Source organism: Lactuca virosa, chromosome 5 (assembly GCF_052849685.1).
Source record: "Lactuca virosa cultivar CGN04683 chromosome 5, Lactuca_virosa_CGN04683_v6, whole genome shotgun sequence".
Taxonomy (NCBI): Eukaryota; Viridiplantae; Streptophyta; class Magnoliopsida; order Asterales; family Asteraceae; genus Lactuca; species Lactuca virosa.
In genome coordinates, this window is record NC_136430.1 from 160223533 (window position 1) to 160241729 (window position 18197).

General features: G+C 41.4%; 2 protein-coding genes across 2 annotated transcripts; one reads left to right on the forward strand and one right to left on the reverse strand.

Moving 5' to 3' along the window:
* The first annotated feature begins 568 nt into the window (after positions 1-568).
* LOC145111923 (uncharacterized) lies at positions 569-949 on the forward strand. Its single transcript, XM_079048158.1, has one exon. The coding sequence runs from the start codon at positions 569-571 to the stop codon at positions 947-949; it is 381 nt and encodes a 126-aa protein (XP_078904284.1).
* A 12573-nt stretch (positions 950-13522) lies between these two features.
* On the reverse strand, positions 13523-14162 carry LOC145116204 (calvin cycle protein CP12-1, chloroplastic-like). Its single transcript, XM_079052557.1, has one exon. It carries the CDS (start codon positions 14098-14100, stop codon positions 13726-13728), a length of 375 nt encoding a protein of 124 aa, XP_078908683.1. The 5' UTR covers positions 14101-14162; the 3' UTR covers positions 13523-13725.
* Positions 14163-18197: the final 4035 nt, after the last annotated feature.

Here is an 18197-nt window from a genome sequence, read left to right on the forward strand (position 1 = left end):
ACAAAGCATGGAGGTTGAAAAGCAACCCCCATATTTTAATATTTTTGGCCATACCTCTTGAAAAGAGGAAGATTCTTTATTTTTTATAAACTCCAAGTTTATAAAATATAAACTTTGTCTTTACGCAAAATACAAAAGAATCCAACTAGTCCAAAATATTGTGCATGACTTAATAATTCATACCAAATTAAATAATAACCACTTATACTCTCTTATAATTATTATTTTCATAAAACAATAATTACCCCCTAATTAAAATACAAGAATTAATATTATTTATTAATAATCATATTAATGATAAATATACAAAATGTGCCAACTTGATAAAGGTGTGACCCTATAGGATAATATATTATTAGCAATAACACTCCATAATGATTATTGGGCATATAGATCCAACGTTATAGAGCTTTACCGTGACATATACTTGCGACATCTGACTAAAAGTGATGTCGAACAGTTGTATGTCGCGCATCAAGCTAAACATTGTTTTCCAGGGATGCTTGGTAGTATTGATTGTACACATTAGGAGTGGGCAAATTTTCCCAATGCGTGGCGTGGTCAATTCATGCGAGGTGATCATAGGGTCCCGACTGTTATATTAGAGGCGGTTGTTTCACATGACCTATGGTTTTGGCATGCATTCTTTGGTATGGCGGGGTCCAACAATGACCGGAATGTGCTTCAAGCGTCTCCGTTATTTAACAATATTTTGCAGGGTAAAGCACCAGAAATGTCATACGTTGTGAATGGAAATGAATACAAGTATGGGTATTATCTAGGTGATGGGATATATCCAGAGTGTGCTACAATTGTCAAGTCATATTCATTTCCAGCATCTAAAAAACGAAAATTGTTCAGGTTAGCACAAGAATCTGCACGGAAGGATGTGGAACGAGCGTTTGGATTCTTAAAACAAAAGTGGCACAGAAGGATAGGGAAAAACTAATGACGGTGTTGACTGCTTGTGTTATTTTACATAACATGATAATAGAAGAAGAGGGCAGAGCTATTTGTTTATATACCAGGAACGATATACTTAATCCACCTACAGTAATACAAGTTGGAAGCCCAACATACTTCTCTAGGGTTTTCGAAATACAAAATCGGGAAACACATCACAATCTACGTCGCGATTTGACCGAGCACATATGGGGAAGACAACTCGAAGGGGGAAATGACGATGAAGACGAAGAGGATGAGTGCGATGATGACGAGGCGAATGCTGACGGTGATGATGAGGCGGATGAGGGCGATGAAGACGGTGACGACGACGAGTAGTATTTTTCTATGGTTTTTATGTTTTTTAATTAAGCAGTGTAATGTTTTTTTTGTTATCTTTTATGTTTATTTTAGTAATTTAGGATTTAAATTTCTATGTTTTTAATTAATGAAATGTGGTTTTATTTTTTTGTGTTTTCAAAAAATTTATTTATGTTATAAATTATGTTTTTATTTAATATAATGTTACAAAAAAAATTATTTATGTAATAGATTATGTTTTTTATTTAATATAATGTTACAAAAAATAAAAAAATAAAAAAAGGAATATTGTTAGTGGTAACCATTTCCAATGTCTAGTGGGTTGGTGGTGAAGCTGATGAGGCGCAGAGGTGGCAACACTCTTTCGATGGGTTGGCTGTGACCACTCCCCACAACCTTAATCGACCAAACAGAAGATATCTTACCCTCAATTGAACACACCCCACACCCTTCTACTCTCCAATTTGATGCAGATCAAGTATAGTGTACCCATTTTTAATCTATGCATGTATATCTCGGGGAATAGAGAAATGATGATAATGGTGTCTGTCGTTGATGGTGGTGGGGCGATGGTCATGAACAGGGGAATAGAACATGGATGATTGCAGTGTGGTGGTTTAGCGATACCAAGGTGCGTGATGTTGGACTGAATAGAACATGGATGACCTAGTTTCCTCGTGAATTCGATTCCATCGATTTCGATCCTAACATAAAAAAGATTAAACATGATTATGGCCTTGTGAACTTCATCATTAATCATAAAAAATATCGATAAAGGGTGAGATTTGGTGTGTGAAGGTGAAGATGTAGATTAATAACTAGGATCATAGGTTTCATTGGTATATCAGTAAGGGAAATCGATCATGACCACTCTGGCGATCACTATCGTTGGCGTCACCTATGTTGCCATCATCCATCACCACAACATTGATCCGACATTGTTATCTCTTCCTATATTTTTTCTTCCTCTATGCCTCTATATCTGGAATTATCAATCCATCTTTCAAGTTCTAACACAATCGATCTTACTTTTCTTCCCATCCACTCTATTCGTTATCGTTTCACTCCCTCTCTTAATTCCAATGATTTCTAAAATTTATTCCAATGATTTCTGATTGCAATTGATTCCAACAATTTCTGATTGCAATTGATTCCAACAGTTTCTGATTGCAATTGATTCCAACAATATTTCAAATTGCAAGGTGATCGTTTTTTGTTTCACCAATCCCTAAGTTGTATATGCATATATGTTGATGTTGAAAAGATTTTATTGATTGGACATTGATTTTTTAGAGTAGACATGGAAAAACACTATCGGTAAACGATGGAGATGGATTGAACAAACACCTAAGTTATATTTGGTGTTGAGTAGTGGTGAAGATGAAGGGATGCAACAGTAATTGTTGTTTAAGAGTGGCGATTTGGGGGGAGACTAGCACTGTCGACGTGGGAATTTGAGGAGTGCCTATCCACTTCCAAGAGAGAGAGAGAGAGAGAGAGAGAGAGAGAATAAATAAGTGGGAATGGGGTGGGTAGATGTTTTTTTAATTTTATTTATTTTTAATAATCAAAGTTCGTTTAAAAAAAGACAAAACTGTAAGATTAGTCCATGTAGTATTCAAAAAACTTTGGATAGGGTCCAAAAAGTTTCTCACTTGCATAGATGGTCTAAAATCAAGGTTTTTCTGTGTTTTTGGTCCAAAAAAACTTGAAATGACAGTTATATCCTTTTACTTCCTTTTTTATATTTTTTTTTAAAATTTTCAAATACTACTTTAATTTAAAAATAAAAAGAAAAGAAAATAATTCTCTCTCTCTCTCTCTCTCTCTCTCTCTCTCTCTCTCTCTCTTAAATTCGCAACCCAATTTTCATGCTATCTAACAATTGTCTGTGTATCAGATTGTGGGTACCTCATTAACGATACTCAAACCCAAAAGAACCCAAATCAATAATCAACAAACTAAAACCCAAATCTATCACCAACAAATCGCTTCTCCCCTGCCAATCAAGATCGTCGTCCTAAGAGCGAACGACATCTCCTCCATCATGTTCATCGTGGTGGGTTTGATTTAAACTCAATATCGTAAATGAAAGATTACGAAGGTTTGCAAAAAGAAAGAAATCTCCAGGAAATACTTACTTTGTGAAAGCCTACCCTCGTATACATCCAGCAAATACTTTCTGTTTTGGCTCCTCATTGCGTTTCAAGACCACGACTCACTATCAGTAGTGTTTTGGAGATCGTTTCCCCTTTTTGCTATTAGAAGCCAAGATGACTTGTTTTTCGATGAATAAGAGGCGATGGATGGAGGTTTTCTTTCGATTTTTGGTGGCGATTCTTCATCTCTAGCAACTTACAACTTCAATTGATGATCCATTTAGATCCTAATACATTTGTGTAACATCCGGATTCCCAGGTATCTTATTTTAAGTATTTATCTTGAGTTTTAGGAAGGGACTCGGCGAGTAGGCGCTCAGACTCGCCGAGTAGGAGCGCGCATTTCTTGTCCGATTTAATGAAGGACTCGACGAGTCGATGCGTGGACTCGGCGATTCCGCGCTGTAAAGTGAAACCCTAATTCTCGGGGTCTGTTCCCTATTTAAAGGCCTTTATAGCCTCCATTTGCGGCCAATGCACCCCTGAGAAACCCTAGAGAGCAGAGAGAAAGCTTGTAGTGCAAGAGGAGGGCTAATTCATCTTTCTAAGTGTGATTTTGCAAGAAATAAGGAAGGAGGACAAACAAGGAAGATTGAGGAGCTCAGATCTATCACCCATTTGATCAGAAGAGGCTGCTAGAGGTACTAATCTGTGCTCAATCTCGTGTATTTGGTGATCTACTTGAATCTAGGGTTTTCTTATGCCTTCTTTGGCTTGGATTCGAAGTATGTGAGGTCCCAAGGTGGAGTTCTTCTTAGATATGGACCTTAAGAGGTCCAGAGAGTCCTATCTACCTTGCTTTTTGCTACTCCATTAGAGATATGACCCTAGGTTGCCATTCTAGAGGTTATTTCACCCAAAGGAGCTTATTGGACATTCCATGAGTGTAAAGGTCGGACCTTTACGTGATTATAGTGGTTGGGAAGGCCAGATCTATAGGTTAGAGAAGTAGATCTGACCTCAGAAGGTCATTTCAGTGTTGTCATGGATGCAACTCACCGAGTCCATAATGGGACTCGACGAGTCGAGTCGGGGTTGCCCCACGATTCGTGACAGGTGTAACCCGTCGAGTGGGACGATGACTCGACGAGCCAAGAGAGGCTAGAAGGATTCAGAGAACCCGCATGGACTCGCCGAGTCGCCCTTATGCACTCGACGAGTCGGGTCAAAGTTTGACCGTTGACTTTCATTGACTTTCGTTGACTTTAGGGTTCTGGTTAAGACTGATTCAAGAGAGTTCAGAGAGGGGTAGAATGGCCTTCTACCCAATCTTTAGAGATGAGACTATGAGAGAATATTGATCGGAGATGTTATTTGAATAATAGGAGGAGGCTAAGTCGGGACGTTGAGGACGAGAGTTTATCCGACTTCATTGAGGTGAGTCTTCTCACTATACTCTACCTGGAAGGGTACCTATGTGTGACCGGAAGGTCTTGTATGCTATGAGATGTATGTGCTATATGCGGTTATGTGATATGTATGTTATGTATGGTATGGACCGGAAGGTCAAGATGATATGGACCGGAAGGTCAAGATGACATGGACCGGAAGGTCAAGGGGGTTACAGACCGGAAGGTCGATACGGGTAGGACCGGAAGGTCTACCGAGATTCGGGACGGAAGTCCCCTGAGACACATGGATCGGAAGATCCTACAGAGTTATGGCCTGGAAAGGTGTATGTGTTGTATGTGGTATCTTGGGGAACTCACTAAGCATTTATGCTTACAGTTGTTATGTTATGTGTTTCAGGTACTAGCGAGGATCGCGGGAGGGCGCCGGCATGATCCGTACACACTTATGGAGTTTATGTTATTGAGATTCTGGGACATGTTTTATTATGACACAGTGGATACATTATGTTTTATGATTATCGTGTGATTGAAAGTATGATTTAAAAATGAAAAATTGGTTTGAAAATTTACGTTGTTACAAGTTGGTATCAGAGCCTTGGTTTGAGGGATTCGGGTGCATCTTCAGATGAATCTGAACTCAAACTGAGGATTTGAGAAAGTTTTTCGTAAGATAAACATTTTTTCTAAGAGAGTAAAAGATTTTGAGAAAGGCAGAAGGAAGCAGTGTGTACGATTAGTCAGCGCCTGAACGGTGATTTCCCAAAATACCCTTACATTATGTGTTATGAGATATGTTATGATATGATATGCATGCTAGAGTTGGCTAGGAATTCATATTAGGACTAGAGTGGCCTGATTTTGTGATGCCTTAGCCTAGGAAGGATTTTGCTGCTATGTGATGCTTGAGAGCGAGTAGGTAGCAGTGAGGAGCTGATGAGAGGTCTACCGAAGGGTAGCCTATGCCAGTGAGATATAGAGTACTTGTGATCTGGGATCCTAGGAGGAGGACTTGGGGTGAAGATTGATGCGGTGTGGACGGTAGTATAGGGCCCGTACTACTGAAGACACCGGATCAGTGCACAGTCCAAGTAAGAATCCTTAGGGTACTGGGGAACAAGTAGGGTTGAGTTATCGAGCGCGAGTATGCTCGAGTGAGTCTCTGATATTATTATGTTGTATTTCAGAGACATCATGGTTGGGACACGCCATAGACTTGAGACGAGCGGCGTAAGTGACGAGCAGCATCGTTAGATGATCCACGATGAGGTGGCAGCGGCGATTCGAGCCGAGATTCCGGAGATGTTTGGGTCTATCAAGACCACATTGATTGAGACTTTTGCTTAGCGGTACGCAATGGTGACTGAGGCTGCGGCTGCTGTAGCTACTGCAGCTGTGGCTGCTGCCAGGCCTCAGGGAGGTGACTCGTTGTTGTTTCGGGAGTTCAGCAACACGAAGCCACCAGAGTTTGATGGGACGCAGGATCTGATCGCTGCGATGAGATGGATTTCTGATATCGAGGGATGCTTCTACATGTGTTCATGTCCGGAGCATCTGAGGGTATGGTTCGCGCTGAACCAGCTTCACTTGGGAGCGAAGGACTGGTGGAAGTTCGTGACGGCGAGCTTCACTCTTGCAGAGATTTCAGAGGTGACCTGGGACAGGTTCACCGCTATGTTCATAGACGAGTATGTTCCCCCGGTTGAGAGGGAACGGTTGGTTCAGGAGTTCTTGACCCTCAAGCAGGGTACTGATTCTGTTACTGTGGTTACCAGGAAGTTTCAGGAGAGGGCGATGTTCTGCCCTGAGCAGGTGTCTACTGAGCAGGCACGCATGAGCCGATATTTGGGCGTTTTGAGGAGGGATATTCGGGAGTTCGTGTCGAACTCGACTTACCGGACATTTGCTGAGCTTTAGGCAAATGCCAGGAAGAGGGAGATTGAGTTGTAGACTTAGGCCAGGGAGGAGGCCGAGTCTCAGAGGATGGATCGGCCGCCGACACAGTCTCAGCCGGCAGCCAAGCGGGCAAAGTCCGCTGATACGAGATCTGGAGGCCAGAAGGGTCGCACTTGTGGGAAGTGCGGAAATGGACATGATGAAGTCTGTCGATCAGGTGCTTGCTACAAATGTGGCAAGGAGGGGCATATCGCCAAGGATTGCCCCAAGGGGTTTATGGTTTGCTTTCATTGCAAGCAGACTGGCCATCGGAAGGCCGAGTGCCCGCAGTTACATCAGGGATCAGCACAGGGATCTGCACCTGCTGCTAGGGTTACCTAGGTTCGGCCAGCGAAGGCCAAGGCACCAAAGGTTCGCGGGAGGGCTTTCCAGTTGACAGCGGAGGAGGTGCGCGCAGCGCCCGATGTTGTGGCTGGTATGTATTCTTTATTTATTTATGCTGAATTGAGATATTGTGCTTATATTATGATATGCGTAGGTAATTTTCTTGTGAGTTATGTACCTGCCTTAGTGTTATTTGACTCGGGTGCGAGTCGATCATTTGTGTCGATAGCGTTTAGTCGGCACATCAGTAGCCGACGAGAGGCATTGAGTCGACCTCTACGAGTTTCCATAGCTGACGAGCGAGCGGTGTATGCTACGGATGTGATTCAAGGATGTGTACTCGAGATCTTCGGTGTTGAGTTCCCGATAGATCTAGTCCCGATTGCAATGGGGGACGTATGTGTCATAGTGGGCATGGATTGGTTAAGCCGATTTGGGGCTGTTATAGACTGCGAGCGACAGTTGGTGACGATACGAGACCCTAGTCGGGGAGTACTTACGGTGTACGGCGAGGGTACCCAATGTGGGTCAGCGTTTTGTTCGGCTGCCAGAGCGAGACAGACTTTACAGCAGGGCTGCAGCGGGTTTGTAGCCTATGTGATGGACACACGAGAAATCGCTGGGAGGCCAAGTTCGATGGATGACGTTCCGATAGTGCGTGAGTTCCCTGATGTTTTTCCTGAGGAGTTGCCGGGTGTGCCTCCCGAGAGGCAGGGCAGCGCCTATCGCCAAGGCGCCTTATCGCCTTGCGCCGCCAAAGATGCAGGAGTTATCCTCGCAGCTTCAGGAGCTGCTGGGCAGGGGTTTATTAGACCGAGTAGTTCCCCTTGGGGAACACTGATCCTTTTTGTCAAGAAAAAGGATGGTTCACACCGGATGTGCATTGATTACCGGGAGTTGAACAAGTTGACGGTCAAGAACCGTTACCCATTACTGAGGATCGACGATTTGTTCGATCAGTTGCAGGGAGCGTCTTGGTTCTCCAAGATTGATCTGAGGTCTGGATATCATCAGATGAGAGTGCGTGATGAGGATATCCAGAAGACGGCGTTCAGGAATCGTTATGGGCATTACGAGTTCGTGGTGATGCCTTTCGGGCTCACCAATGCACCGGCAGCGTTCATGGATCTCATGAACAGGGTGTGCAGGCCGATGTTGGATCGTTCAGTGATCGTGTTCATTGATGATATTTTAGTGTATTCGAGATCTAGACAGCAACACGAGGAGCATCTGAGAGAGATCCTCGGGGTATTGAGGACGGAGAGGCTTTATGCCAAATTCTCCAAGTGCGAGTTCTGGTTACGGGAGGTCCAGTTCTTGGGGCATCTCGTCAACCAGAATGGGATTTTGGTCGATCCGGCCAAGATTGAGGCGGTTATGAGGTGGGAGGTGCCGAGATCACCCACCGAGATCAGGAGTTTTCTAGGATTGGCCGGCTACTATCGGAGATTTATCAGAGATTTCTCCAAGATCGCCGTGCCTCTCACCAGGTTGACCCGGAAGGGTGTTTCTTTTTCATGGGGTCCGGAGCAACAGACCTCGTTTGAGACACTTCTCCAGAGATTATGCGAAGCCCCGGTGTTAGCCCTCCCGGAAGGGATGGAGGATTTTATGGTGTATTGTGACGTATCGATATTAGGGTTGGGTGCAGTACTTATGTAGAGGGGGCATGTGATAGCGTATGCATCGAGGCAGCTGAAGCCTCATGAGACGAGGTATCCCACCCACGATTTGGAATTGGGGGCAGTGGTGTTCGCCCTCAAGTTATGGCGTCACTATTTATATGGGGTTCGGTGTACCAGATACACGGACCACAAGAGCTTGAAGTATTTGATGGATCAGCCTAATCTGAATATGCGCCAGAGGAGATGGTTGGACGTGGTAAAGGATTACGATTGTGAGATCCTGTAACACCCGGGCAAAGCTAATGTTGTAGCTGATGCCCTGAGCCGTAGGGCGGAGAGTGCCCTGATACGAGATGTTTGCTTGAGATTGACAGTGATGACTCCGGTGTTGGACACCATTCGGGAGGCCCAGACAGAGGCCGTGATACCAGAGAACCGTAAGAGAGAGCGGGTGATTGGGCAGGTATCTGAGTTCGTTACCGATAGCCGAGGGCTAATGACCTTTCAAGGTCGGATTTGGGTGACGTATGCAGGCGGGGCACGTACCATTCTGATGGAGGAGGCGCATAGATCGAGGTTCTCGATCCATCCCGGAGCCACAAAATGTATTTGGATTTGAAGAAAGACTATTGGTGGCCCTGTATGAAGAGGGATGTTGCATGGATTGTTGAGAGGTGCTTGACCTGTCGCAGGGTTAAGGCTGAGCACCAGCGTCCGCATGGCAAGTTGCAGCCACTTGAGGTTCCCCAGTAGAAGTGGGAACAGATTTCCATGGATTTTATCACCAAATTGCCAAGGACCGCGAGGGGTGTCGATGCGATTTGGGTGATTGTCGACCGGCTGACGAAGAGCGCTCACTTCCTTGCTATCAGTGAGAACTCTTCTGCAGAGAGATTGGCAGAGTTGTACGTGAGAGAGGTGGTATCGCGTCATGGAGTACCGATCTCGATGGTGTCAGATCGAGATGTACGTTTCACTTCCAGATTCTGGAAGAAGTTCCATGAGGAGTTAGGTACGAGGCTGCATTTCAGTACCGCATACCACCCACAGACGGACAGGCAGAGTTAGCGGACGATTCAGACGCTCGAGGACATGCTCCGAGCATGTGTATTGGACTTCGGGGGAAGTTGGGACACATATCTGTCGTTGGCTGAGTTTTCTTATAACAACAGCCACCATTCGAGTATTGGTATGCCTCTCGTCGAGTTCTTGTATGGGATGAGGTGTCGGACTCCCATTTGCTGGGGAGAGGTAGGGCAGCGTGTGATGGGTAGCACTGAGATAGTGCTTCAGACGACAGAGCAGATACAACAAGTTAGACAGAGGTTATTGACGGCTGAGCGTCGTCAGAAGAGTTATGTGGATAGGCGACGATCCGAGCTTGAGTTCCAGGTGGGAGACTTCGTACTCCTGAAAGTGTCTCCTTGGAAAGGAGTGATCCGATTCAGGAAGAGGGGCAAGCTGGGGCCCCGATACATCGGTCCGTTCAGGGTGACCGCGAGGGTGGGCAGGGTAGCATATCGGTTGGAGCTACCTGCGGAGTTGAGCCAGATTCATGACACCTTCCACGTGTCTCAGTTGAGGAAGTGTATAGCCGACGAGTCGACAGCGGTACCACTGGAGAATATTCAGGTAAATGCGAGCCTGAATTATGCTGAGAGGCCAATCGCCATCCGGGATCGGAAGATCAAGGTTCTGAGGAACAAGGAAGTGTCCCTGGTGCAGGTCCAGTGGCAACATCGGAAAGGGTCCGAGCTGATTTGGGAGCCGGAGCTGGAGATGCGGGAGCAGCATCCAGAGTTGTTTGCCGAGCAAGACTTCGAGGGCGAAGTCTGATTCTAGTGGGGTAGAATTGTAACATCCGGATTCCCAGGTATCTTATTTTAAGTATTTATCTTGAGTTTTAGGAAGGGACTCGGCGAGTAGGCGCTCAGACTCGCCGAGTAGGAGCGCGTATTTCTTGTCCGATTTAATGAAGGACTCGACGAGTCGATGCGTGGACTCGGCGAGTCCGCGCTGTAAAGTGAAACCCTAATTCTCGGGGTCTGTGCCCTTTTTAAAGGCCTTTATAGCCTCCATTTGCGGCCAATGCACCCCTGAGAAACCCTAGAGAGTAGAGAGAAAGCTTGTAGTGCAAGAGGAGGGCTAATTCATCTTTCTAAGTGTGATTTTGCAAGAAAGAAGGAAGGAGGACAAACAAGGAAGATTGAGGAGCTCAGATCTATCACCCATTTGATCAGAAGAGGCTTAGTTGTACTAATCTGTGCTCAATCTCGTGTATTTGGTGATCTACTTGAATCTAGGGTTTTCTTATGCCTTCTTTGGCTTGGATTCGAAGTATGTGAGGTCCCAAGGTGGAGTTCTTCTTAGATCTGGACCTTAAGAGGTGTAGAGAGTCCTATCTACCTTGCTTTTTGCTACTCCATTAGAGATATGACCTTAGGTTGCCATTCTAGAGGTTATTTCACCCAAAGGAGCTTATTGGACATTGCATGATTGTAAAGGTCAGACCTTTACGTGATTATAGTGGTTGGGAAGGCCAGATCTATAGGTTAGAGAAGTAGATCTGACCTCAGAAGGTCATTTCAGTGTTGCCATGGATACAACTCGCCGAGTCCATAATGGGACTCGACGAGTCGAGTCGGGGTTGCCCCACGATTCGTGACAGGTGTAACCCGTCGAGTGGGACGATGACTCGACGAGCCAAGAGAGGCTAGAAGGATTCAGAGAACCCGCATGGACTCGCTGAGTCGCCCTTGTGCACTCGACGAGTCGGGTCAAAGTTTGACCGTTGACTTTCGTTGACTTTAGGGTTCTGGTCAAGACTGATTCAAAAGAGTTCAGAGAGGTGTAGAATGGCCTTCTACCCATTCTTTAGAGATGAGACTATGAGAGAATATTGATCGGAGATGTTATTTGAATAATAGGAGGAGGCTAAGTCGGGACGTTGAGCACGAGAGTTTATCCGACTTCATTGAGGTGAGTCTTCTCACTATACTGTACCTGGAAGGGTACCTATGTGTGACCGGAAGGTCTTGTATGTTGTGAGATGTATGTGCTATATGCGGTTATGTGATATGTATGTGCTATGTATGTTATGTATGGTATGGACCGGAACGTCAAGATGATATGGACCGGAAGGTCAAGATGACATGGACTGGAAGGTCAAGGGGTTACGGACCGGAAGGTCGATACGGGTAGGACCGGAAGGTCTACCGGGATTCGGGACGGAAGTCCCCTGAGACACATGGATCGGAAGATCCTACAGAGTTATGGCCTAGAAAGGCGTATGTGTTGTATGTGGTATCTTGGGGAACTCACTAAGCATTTATGCTTACAGTTGTTATGTTATGTGTTTCAGGTACTAGCGAGGATTGCGGGAAGGCGTCGGCATGATCCGTACACACTTATGGAGTTTATGTTATTGAGATTCTGAGACATGTTTTATTATGACACAGTGGATACATTATGTTTTGTGATTATCGTGTGATTGAAAGTATGATTTAAAAATGAAAATTTGTTTTGAAAATTTACGTTGTTACAATTTGAATTTGAACATATCTGTTGTTCTTTAATGTTATGAGCGATTTGTTCCTTTTGGACATTGTTAGGTGAATCGATGGGTCTGTGTGCTGTACAAATTTGTTTCTTTTGAAGGCGTCAGATGAAAATAAACAAGAATCAACTGTCGAACTGGTAGAAACTGAACTTGTAATCGACAAGGATGGGGGTTACAGTCAAAGAATGAAGAAAAAGAAGATCAAAATGTCTATGAAATTGCGACTGCAAGTTTAGAATCAAAGACCCTTATCGCCTAGATCAGTGTGGGTGAACAGCGGTGGTGATTATCGATGAAGGAGGGCGGAGGGCAGCAATCAAAGGTTTTTTTTTGCAATTTAGAGAGAAAGAGAGAGAGAGAGCTGGGGTTAGGATATAATTATTTTCTTTTTTTATTTTATTTTTAAACTAAAATATTAATTTGAAAAATTAAAATATATATATAAAAAAAAGAAACTAAAAGGGTGTAACCGTCATTTCAAGTTTTTTTGGACCAAAAAAACACAGAAAAACCTTGATTTTGGATCTTCGATGCAAATGAGAAACTTTTTGGACCCTATCCAAAGTTTTTTGAATACCACAAGGACTAATCTTGTAGTTTTATCTTAAAAAAAAGATAAAAAAAATAAGAAAGGACAAAATAGTCATTTTATAGAGCTCAAAGAAAATCGCTACAAGTTTTATAAACCATAGGGACCATTCATGCAAGTTTAGAAACCACATGGATCATTCGTATAAAAAATTAACAGAGACTGAATTTGTGACTTTTATTAATCCATATTATAAATATTATCCATTTTTGTCTATTGTATTATCCATTCTTATAGTTTTGTCTATTGTATGGCACCCTCAACAACCTAAAATGCTAAAAACCCCACTCGCCTCAATTCGAGAAAAAATAGTTTGTGCTTTTTTTTTTATTATTGAGAAAAGTCTATTGGTTTTTTGAAAAAAAAAAACTCTATTGGTTTTTTGAAAAAACTAGGAATAAGTCATTTTTAAAAGCTCCTTATTTTATCTATGCCAAGAAGTCAAAGGTGTTTGATGAAATCAAACAAGTTTAATCAAACAATTTTCAATTTATTGGTTTTTTTGAAAAAACCAATAAGTTAATAAGTAATTTTAAAAATATGCGAAGATTAAAGTGAATATGTGAAGATGTGAAGTGAAGATGTGAAGGTTGAAACACCCTGTAAAAGATATTAAAAATATGTGAAGATTAAAGTGAATATGTGAAGATGTGAAGTGAAGATGTGAAGATTGAAACACCCTGTAAAAGATATGAAGATTGAAGTGAATATGTGTCTGGTATATATGATCGATCCAAATATTATAACATGTTTTCATCATACATATATAACAAGTCTAGATAGATGAAGGGTCATGATTCGATATCCTAATTAAACGACCTCCATAAAATAAAATAAAATAAAATAAAAGTAGTACTTTCGAGGAACGAAGGTATTAAGATGATCAATCTGAATGTTGATCTTAATCGTCGTACGTACGGCACTCATCGGTCTCTGGGTTGTCCTTGCAGTAAGTCTCCAAGGGGTCGGCGTCTTTCGCCTTGTCTCTGGCATGGCTAGAAGCGGCACTCAGCTCTTCCACTTCATCCCACGCCGCCACACACTCACCGCTGACAGGGTCATCTGCACATGACTCCTTGGCGTTCTCGATGCTGGAGGCTATCTTTTCCGACAAACTTTCAGGTGCCGCCCTCACCGGCATCAAATACATCCTTCCTGAGCTCATCATCCTTGTAGTTGTAGGCATCTTCACCCATGAGGAGACCTTGGGTGAGTCTGATGATGGGCTGGCTAAAACACGAGGGATTGAAAGACTAACACCAGCCATTGTTGCCATTGTTTATGGGTTTCTTTGATGCAAACTACCAAAGGATTGGTTATTATGATAAGTAAGGGTATGGAATTAAAGATATATAATCGGAGTACCTCATGATTTCGATTTTGGAGCACATGTTTCTTATCATCTATCAACCAATAATGCGTATCCACGTCCACTCTAAAGCCAGCGATATTTTTTCTTTAATAAGATATTTTTTCTTTAATATGATATCTTTTCTTGGGCCACCGAAACTGAAGACTCAAATTTCCTCTTGACAACAAAAACCATAGAATTAGCATGCATATATCAACCCTTGCTTATATACTTACACATGAGTGTTTTCTTCGACTTAAATACACAAGAGTTTCCGCTCTTTAATAATTTCATAAAACTTGTACTTCTCACACATTTACACTTTTGCTATTATAATAAAAGATTTTTTTTATTATTATTGCTCTTTCATCGTTAATTATAACTTAAATATAATAAGTGTGGATATCATACTTCGCTGTTTGATATTTAAGTATTTAAGGTCGCTTAATGTAACATCCGATTTTAACTTCGAGTATACCTAAAAAAAAAAATTTTAAATTTTTAAAAGAACCTCACAATAATGTTAACTAACTAGATACAAGTAGGTATCAAAAGAATCATTTACAAACAATAGATGACACGATGATTTGAATCACATTGGCATTACAACTATCACTTTTTACTTCTTTGATGTATCTATATGAACCTCTTTCAACAACAAAAGGTAAGCTATAAGAGCTTAGTGAGCAACTTGCATAATAAGACATAATATGAATTATATATACATTCTCATCATCAGCACATAAGTGAATCACACGATGCCTTTTAGATAATTCAGTATAGTTCATATTATGAATTACCAAGTTAGATTCACCGGTAACAGATATATAAATACTAACTTACTAATTTAACTCTGAACATATACATTAATCGATTTCCAACTAATCAAGTTACTATTAGATCATCACAAGATTTTCGTTATATGATTCACCACAAATGTTAACTATAAACAACAATAACACAATTTCAACTTTCAGCTATAGATACCTACGCCATTTATTTTCAGTTATAAATACTTAACTATACATAGTCTCGCCTCTTAGTTATGAAAAAAATACAACGACTACACTCGGTTATGATTATTAAATAACACTTAGGTTCCGTTAGATAGACATATTTCTAGGTCTAAACAAATCTTTCCTGTTGAATGGGCCGAAAAGACTGTTTGATATGCATAAAAAAATATGTCTTTCTCAATAATATATGTTTTTTTAGAAAGCTTAAAACGATATCTTTCTGGCTGAATTAAACTTAAACTTTGGACAATTGTTCCCTAACAAAAAAAAGACACTTTTCACCGCTTTTTTTCCTTTCTTTATGTTGTATTTTACTTGTAGAACTTTTTTATGTTTTATTTTAGTTGTATAACTTTTTTTTTATCAGTAATCTTTATTTGCATAAAAAGGACGATACATACTGATTTTTTTATTGTGTAATTTTATTTTGTATGACAATTTATATGTTTTTATTATTATTCAACAACTTCATCTATCACAGTATAAAACATCAAGGTAATATGATCATTTTTCATTGTAACATCATGTTTCAAGAAGTTTCTTATTTTCGGGATTGTGGACAATAAATGGATTAAGTAAAGGACTTGGACTTCAAGGGAATGAGGTTTAGACCTTATTGGACGATGACAATGTTGGATAAGTGATTAAAGCATTGGTTTGTGTCTTGGAGTCAAAGGGTAAAATGGGAAAGTGATGTTTTAAACTTCTTTCATGAATTATGGTTTTTAGTTCAACATGTGTTAAGCCAAAATTAACTAGATAGATGTATGGGTCTCGTCAATAGCTTTTCGTGGATATAAAGATCGCAAAAAAGCGGAGTTGAAACGAAGAAGTTATGACTGTTTGAAGTTCGAGTGAAATTGGGTGAAAACCCCTTCTCATGAGGTGAGAAGTAATGCTCACGATGTGAGAGTGCTCATGAGGTGAGAATATATTCTCACAACATGAGAACTGTGCAGCCCAAAGCCCACAGAATATTTAATGTTTTCAAGGTATTTAAAGGTAAGGATTCAGGGTATTTTCTTAGTCTCCATCATATCTAGAACCTCTTGGGGAAACCCTAGCCTCCATTTTCAAGATTTAAGTCTCCCCTCTCCTCTCTTATCCATTTTTGGAGTTCGTAGTGGTTTTGGAGCAATGTTTCCATGCAAGAATGATCCTTGGAGCTTGGGAATTGAAGATCTCAATTTTCATCTACCTTTTAGACCTTTGTAAGTTATAAAGTTCCAAGCTTTATTGCATTTCATATATGGATCTAAGTGTATTTGGTGTTTTGGTCTATTTTAATGAGTTTTGAGTGAGAGTTGGGAATAAATTTTGCAACTTTATTACTCTCCAAGGTCCCAAGAACATTGTATGTCTCAGATCAAGAACATTGTATGTCTCAGATCTGGACTCCAACACCTTTTTGATCAGTTTAGAATGTTTTCTTGGACCTCATGCACTAGGAAAGTTTTGATCTTTTGCCTTCCCTTTTAGCCATATAAGTTATTTTGGTTATTTAGGCCATTTTGGTGTATTAAAGTTTAGATATTGAAAGCTTGAGACATTATTATGGATAAAGTTGGAAACTTTATCCATCTAAACATCATATTGATTCAGATCTGAAGGTTGGAGACTTGGACTTAATGGATTTAGCTGAGAAAGATGCATTCTTGATCCCATTGAGACTTAAAGACTAGATCTTGATTGTTTGGACCATCATAATGGATAAAGTTGGAAACTTTATCCATTATGAAGCTATTTAGGAGCTAGATCTCAGGTAGTGGGCCTTGGTCTGAAGAGATTAAGCTCTTCATGAAAATTTTGGCCTTCTGGCCAGAAGTCACGACATGATATAGAATATGTCAAGACGTGACGATGCCCAGAACCGCGATTGTTTTGTCGTTTCATTCTCACGATATGACAAAGCGATGATCACGATGTGACGTTGACTAACAAAGTTGACCATTGACGTTTTGACTAGTTTGACTTTTGGTCAAACTTGGGTAGATTTGAGTATTGGACTAAGGATTGGGCTCTATTCGATTTTAGGAAGTTTGCATTGGCTGTTCTGATGATGAGGTAGTTGTTGAGTTTTGTCGAGTAGTTCAGATGAGTCTTCTCACTATATTGTGTAGGATGCTAGTTGTCTTTGTGATACTTACATGGAAGACCATGGGGGTAGCCCATTACACTTGTATGTAAGACCATACTTTGGCCCTCGGCATTGCAAGGAAACACCATGGGGGTAGCCCATGACACTTGTATGTAAGAAGGGGATTTGGCCCTCGGCATTGCAAGGAAAGACCATGGGAGTAGCCGATAGCACTTTTTTGTAAGACTGTGATTTGGCCCTCGAAATTACAACCAAAGGCCATGGGGGTAGCCCATAGCACTTATATGTTCGGTATGTGGTATTTGGCTGAACTCACTAAGATTTGTTGTTACAGTTTATGTTTAAAATGTTTTCAGGTACTTCTAGTTTCAAAAGGAAGGACCCGACTTGATCGCATTGCATCCTTTAGAGATTATTCTGCAAGGATTGTTTATGATTTTACTCTGCTGTTTTGAGAATACTTTTACTCTGATTATCTTTTTGAATAATGAATGAATGGTTTTGACTTATCAAAAATGAAAATTTTTCTTGATATTTTTGGGACGTTACATTCATCATTCAACACAGTCAGTCATATGTATAATCAAACAACATGGTTTCTTTCCCTGAAAACTTTCCCATACAGCACTTTCCCAGACAACAACTATCAAATGAGACCTTATATTTATATTCAACTATAGTTGTTCGACACGATTCATATACTTAGCTTGTACTGTAACGCTTGTTTCAAGTATCATTTATTTCTCAAAATTTTAGGGTTTTGGACGGGGACTCGACGAGTTGGGGAACTCTAACTCTTCGAGTAGAGATCATTTTGGATGCAGGATTAAGGGTCTACTCGACGAGTTGGAAGGCCCCAACTCGACGAGTGGATGCTGGAAAGGAAAACCCTAATTTTCCGGGTTTTG